This window comes from Orycteropus afer, unplaced genomic scaffold, assembly GCF_000298275.1.
Source record: "Orycteropus afer afer isolate SDZICR_OR568_19922 unplaced genomic scaffold, OryAfe1.0 scaffold00008, whole genome shotgun sequence".
Taxonomy (NCBI): domain Eukaryota; kingdom Metazoa; phylum Chordata; class Mammalia; order Tubulidentata; family Orycteropodidae; genus Orycteropus; species Orycteropus afer.
The window spans coordinates 16,808,753-16,815,234 of NW_006921595.1; the positions used below are offsets into that span (position 1 = coordinate 16,808,753).

Consider the following 6,482-nt stretch of genomic DNA (forward strand, 5'->3'; position numbering starts at 1 on the left):
CACTAGTTTCAAACAGTAGTAAGACACATTTTTCTCTGAATATTTCAGCAGCTATGTGAGTCACATTAAGATGAGGATGTTGTCAGTCTTCGTTGGAGAATATAATCAGCAACTGGCATGACCTTGGATGTTTTGACTCCTCCTGTGACTTTTAGAATTATAATTTTTAGGAGCAATTATTAATAGTCCAGTTTCTCATGAAATACTTTTTTTTTTAATCTTCTTTAGTAGTTGCACCTGAAAGTTTCATGAGCGTTTAATTTGCTGATATCCATTTTTATTTCTTCAGGCTTCTCACGTCGATAGGTTACTGTTCTTGTGCAAACACTATGCAGAAGCAACTTATCCTTGATGGAAAAGAAACATGAGTATTAAGTAAAGATCTAAATATTTTAGTTAGACAATAGTATATGCAGATAGCAATTCCGTTTTCTTTTATCTCACTAACCTTTTTTGAGGTTGACCCTCTATAATCTGCCGAGGACTTAATTTTATTACTATTCCATTGCAGTATCACCTGTCTAATGATGAGGACTTTAAGCAACCCAATCAAGAAGGTTACTATAAAGATGATGAAAAATATTCTCAAATAGCTTGGGCTGGACAAACATTCTGTAATGAAGCAAACAAACAAATGGGTTAAAAAACTGCAATCAGCACATCGAAAGATTATATAAGTAAACCATATTAACCATCCTAATTAATAAAACAGAGACATTTGCAATTCTACAGGAGACTGCCACTACTGTTGACTTGAAAACTAAATTCTCTAATTTTTATTGCACATATATTTTTAAAATATTTTCAATAAAAAACTCTCTTTTAGAGATTAGCCACAATCAAGGCATTTGATAAGATTCTCTGTGGCCTGATTCTTTAATAATTACTTTAATAATAATTGTATTAACTGAAACATGTACAAAACCCTTAACCAAACATAATTCTATCCACGACAGGTGCACAGTATTTGTAGTGTGCATTGTTGATCTCTAAGGGAAAAATGGGATTTAACTCTCACTATATATACACGTGGGAGCTCTGGCAGTGTAGAGCCTAAGGCACTTGACTGCTAACCAGAAGACTGGTGGTTCAAACCCACCAGCCACTCTTCGGAAGGAAGGTTGGGCAATCTACTTCCATAGTGATACCACCTCGGAAACCCAAGGAGGGGTCACTATGAGTTAGGTCCAATCGATGGCACATAACAACAACAACAACTACGTATATACACGTATTTTGTAACAGCTCTGGCCATTAGCATGTTTCTCTTGTTATGCTGTTCTTATTTGTTGTACACCTGTAACGGGAAACAAGGTAAACATCTCCAGAAGCTAAAATCTGTACGACTCTAATTGTTGTTGTTGTTGTTAAGTGCCGTCGAGTCAGCCCTGACTCATAGCGACCCCTTCTTGGGTTTCCGAGGCAGTATCACTACGGAAGTAGGATTGCCCAACCTTCCTTCTGAGGAGTGGCTGGTGGGTTTGAACCGCCAGCCTTCTGGTTAGCAGTCAAGTGCCTTAGCCACTATGCTACCAGAGCTCCCCGACTCTAATAGATAACGTAAATATTTCCTTTGAAATTACTGTGAAAATTTCCATCATTATTATTATAATACCTGGCTAATCCAGGATCTAGGAGTGTCTAACTTCTTGGGATAAAACACAAAACTCTAATTTTTATTAATTTACTTTTACTTACCCATTAGCTAAAGGTATTCTATTCTGCTTTAAAAACTCCATTGTGTATTCTTTCAAGAGCAAATCACTCTAAGCTAGTAAAAGAAATGCTGCATGAGGAGGAGGGGCATGTTAGGTCTCTGTTTTAGTCCCAGACTTTTGGCACACTCTAGTTGGAAAGTCTACAGGGCTCTGTTGCTAGAGCCATTATCTTCATCTAAATGAAACATGGTTGCATAATACGTAAGTATTCCACAGAACTCATCAGCTGTTTTAGACTCAGAAAATCATCTCCTGGCATGAAGCGTCATGGGCTTCTCCAACCATTTCCCAGACTCTGGTAATCTCTGCTAAATGGCTATGGGTATCCCTGAAGAGTTCTCTAGGGAAGGACTCTGAAGGCTTACAGTAGTAGCACTCACCTGATTATGAGTCATTTGGGTCTGAATCCTCAAGGACAGCCAACTGTGCTGTTCCATAAGCCAAGAACAGTGAGGAGAGCAAGGAATCCTTCCCAAGAGGAGAGACTGAATAGAGTCAAATTTTTTTGTTTTGTTTTGTTTTTTTAATAAGGTTGGTTGAAAGAAAGGTGCAAGAGAGGTCTGAGGAGTAAATATTGCAATTGAAGCATCAGATGCAAATGCGTGGCTCCCTTGGTTACAGATCATACAGAGAGAGAATCCAAGTTGCCTTAGACAAAGACAGTGACATTTGCATCTTCCACAGCAACCTTCAGGTTTATACACTGACACACATGACTTGCATTCTGGCAAACTGTCATTTCCCTTGGCTGACTTAGAACTACTCAATCAGCTAAAGTAGATCCTCAGAGGGAACACGTGGCATAATCCACTTATTGGCTTCTAGCCTGGTGGGAGCTTAGCCAGAAAGATCAAAAGAATGCCCTTTAAGAGTGATTGAGCGGATGGATAATAGAAGTGGCTAACAAGTGTCCTTTCCTCTCCTTGCACAATAGTTATGAAGGGGAGGAGAGCCCCCTGGCTACTGACACATTTGAGAACTATGTCTAATGAGACAGGATAAGGGACACTTGCAGGGCTCAAATTTGTGCTCATTTTTAGTGTCATTAAGGATGGCTACACATTTACCCCTGGTCCATGCCTCTTGGTGCAGGTCAGGCAAGGGACTCTACTAAGGGGCTATAAGGGAAGACTTTTTGTAAAGCCCTTAAGTCAGAGTAGGTTTGTTTACTTAACATAATAAATGACATGTTGATAGTAAGGGCACTATTTATTAGAAAAGGCACTTGGCTTTCTGTAGTGATTGCTGCAGTCCCAGCTGGCTGCACATGGGGCTCTTTTCAGAGCCAGATCATTATGGTCTAAGATCAGTGTGGATATGAAGGCAAAAGGAAACACAATTTGAGGAAAGTTTATTCTTCTGTGCAATCTATCTAAGAACTGGAATTATTCTTACAGGTCTGAGGAGAGACTTGGAATAATAGTAGTGGTAAGCATGTTTTCAAGGAGCTCTGGTGGTGCAGTCGTTAATGCGTTTGGCTGCTCACCAAAAACGTCAGCGGTTTGAAACCACCAGCTGCTCCACAGAAGAAAGGTGAGGTAGTCTGCTTCCAGAAAGATTTACAGGTTTGGAAACACACTGGGGGTTGCTATGAGTAGGAATTGACAGTGAGTTTTTTGTTTGAGGCATGTTTTCAATGAAGGCCCAATTTCAAGCTTAATTTCTAATTCAGATATAGTTCAACATTCCATTGAGAAATGTGGTACTGGCTTTTTGGGTTCTAATGAACTTTGTCTAACAGTAGTCTATGATCATAGCTATCACAAGTTTCTCCACTTATATGTCACCTAGCTCTGGTAGTAAGTATAGTGAGTAAGGCATTTGGATGCTAACCAGGACATCAGCAGTTCAAACCCACCAGCTGCTCTGTGGGAGGAAGATGAGGCAATCCACTTCCATAAAGATTTACAGCCTTGTAAAACTAATGGGGGTCAGTATGAGTCAGAATCAACTTGATGGAAGTGGGTACAGATACTCTTCAGTGCTTTGATCATTAAGTTTTGGTACCTGATGTTTGGTCCACAGAATGTTGTTCCATGAGAGCACATGAGGTTTTACACTGATCAAGTAGAGCTTGAGAGAGATTGTGAGGGTGAAGGCATTGCATACAATTCCTACAAGGGGAGACAGAAGTAAAAACATTCATTTAAAAAGATTGTAGCCTGTAATATTTTTCTGAAAGAAATAAAATAACAAAATAGCTTTTGGAAATAGGAAAGGAAGCTATGCAATTTATTTGTCATCTTGGCTGAATTTAACACCATGACAAAGTTACATTCTAGCTGCTTGACATATTTTAATAATATAGAAAATTAAAATAATGATTTCATTGTATGGAGAAAAAATATCTAGGAAATAAATGTTATTGTTGTTATGTGCCGTCGAGTCAAACCCGACTCATAGCGACCCCTTCTTGGGTTTCCAAGGCAGTATCACTACGGAAGTAGGATTGCCCAACCTACCTTCCGAGGAGTGGCTGGTGGGTTTGAACCACCAGCCGTCTGGTTAGCAGGCAAGTGTCTTAGCCACTATGCTACCAGAGCTCCCAGGAAATAAATAAGATATCACAAATCAACTAGTTAGTGGTACAGATTTTTAGAAGATTAATATTATGATCGGAAAATTTAACAATGATAAACAATTCAAACTTTGGTCAGGTTTATTAGAAATAGCTCCATAATTATGTTTTAGTACTGTACTTCAAAATGAATTAAGTAAATTACTACATATAATTTTTAAAATTACTTGAGCTAACAGTCTGAGAAAGCTAAATGTCTTTAAAAAATTGAAGAATATAGTCATGTTTAGAGTGGTGGTCTATTCTTGGAAAATCCATTATTGGAACAAAATAATAATGTCACCATTTAACACTTACTCCTGTACTGCTTATGCACTCATGCACTTGTTCCTAGAGTGCATCATAGCTACTATCATTCTTTATCTTTACAAAATAAAAATAAAATAGAGTAATAACAGTGTGATTATTATGGATCAAGTATAAAGGATTTTTTTTTTCTTTTTAATATGGATAGTTTAATTCTTTCACAGAAATGAAGTCAAGTATAATTATCCTCACTTTTCATATAAAGACACTGAGGCACAGAAAATTTGAGCAATTAATACAACTAATTAATAGGTGGGAAGCAGGCAGCACCTAATTTTAAAGAGCTATAGCAAAAAAAACTAACAGATCTGTCCTGGAGGAAGTGCAGCCAGAATGCTCCTTGGAAGCAAGAATGGCCAGACTTCGTCTCACCTATTTTGGTCATGTTGTAAGAAGGGACCACTCCCTGGAGAAGGATGTCATGCTTGGTAGGGTGGAGGGTCGACGAAAGAGGGGGAGGCCTTCAAGGAGATGGATTGATACAGTGGCTACGATGATGGGCTCAAGTATAGCAGGGATTGTGGGGCTGGCGCGGGATCAGGCAGTGTTTCGTTCTGCTGTGCATGGGGTCGCTATGAGTCGGAAACGACTCAACGGCACTTAACAACAACAACAACAAATAGCAAAAAAGCTAAAGTAGTGACTAGCTACATAAATTTTGATGCTCTCACCTTTATCTAGCTGCCAAGAATTACAATCTGTTTCCTAATGTCTAATACTCCCCATTCAATTCTTTCTTAACATGATGATAAAATTTTATCTGTAGGAAAAGATCCAGCAATTTCCAAGATTTAGGAGGTAGAATCCAAAAGGACCAACAAGACTATTATGGAGGTATGCTTTACATATGTTTAGTGGCAGAGAAAACATACCAGTTTTCATTGCAGGCTGTATTACACGTGGGGCAGTGTTCACAGAAACGTCCTATGCTCATGGGATCTGTGCACTCACATCTGCCACACACACAGGTGCCTCTCCCGCTGCACACTTGGCCCTTTGAGTTGACACAGTGCTGGGCTGAGGCTGACGGACATTGGCACCAATCCCCTTCCCAGCCACTGTAGCACTGACATCTGCCAGCTTCACACTCTCCATGACCTGCAACAGAGACACTCCAGGACCTAAGTTATTAGTGCCACTGACTTTGTGAAATTTAGAAACATGCATTCCCTCTGGTCTCCATGAAAACATAGGAACAGTCCACTGAATGGAAGCGTCATTATTTTCTATTTGCCTGACATAAACAATCGCTGGGCTTTCTTAGTATCTATAGTCAGAGCTGTTCTAATGTAGATAATCTCCCAATTCTATATATCGTGCTGACAAGTATGAAGTCAGCCCCTGCTGCGGTTGTTGCCTGACTACTTGAATGTCACTGCACACTCAGTTTTAAATTAAAAACACACAAGTAAAAAGAAGTTACAATGGCTGAAGTAATGTTAATTGTCTGGATTGAAATCAGAAAAATGAGAGCATGAAATTAATGGCTTCCATAATTTATTGTTTCTGTAATTTAAGTCTTTCGTTATTGCTAAGGCCTGGAATAACTTTGAAAGACCATGAGGCTTCAGTTCTGTTAGTGTCATGTTTAAAGAAAAGGTTTCCTGTGAAGTTGAAAAAATCCTTTCAGATGCCCAGCACATTATTTAGTAGGTTAGTGGAGCATGTCATAATGTATGCAGTGAGCCATTATTTGGTGTTAAGTGCAAAAGAGAAAGCAAGGTGGTAGGGGATGTTTACATGGACAAACAAGTTGTAGAAACATTAGTTAAATGGTTAAGTTGGTTAAATAACATAGTTATATGGAATTCACACTGCAAGAAGTGTCCAAAATTTAAGATCCTAATGTGAATTATGGAGCCCTAGTGGAGCTCTGGTAG

The 6,482-nt window shown here is 39.0% G+C and overlaps 1 protein-coding gene across 1 annotated transcript in view; it reads right to left on the reverse strand.

The window, feature by feature from the left end:
- Positions 1 to 224: 224 nt before the first annotated feature.
- Positions 225 to 6,482, reverse strand: part of ITGB8 (integrin subunit beta 8) — a 97,243-nt gene continuing 90,985 nt past the window's right edge. The window contains exons 11-14 of the mRNA XM_007946003.2: positions 5,475 to 5,700; positions 3,726 to 3,832; positions 449 to 612; positions 225 to 347 (exon numbers count right to left, since the gene is read on the reverse strand). Of these exons, the coding sequence (XP_007944194.1) occupies positions 225 to 347; positions 449 to 612; positions 3,726 to 3,832; positions 5,475 to 5,700 (620 nt within the window). The remainder of the gene's footprint in view (positions 348 to 448; positions 613 to 3,725; positions 3,833 to 5,474; positions 5,701 to 6,482) is intronic.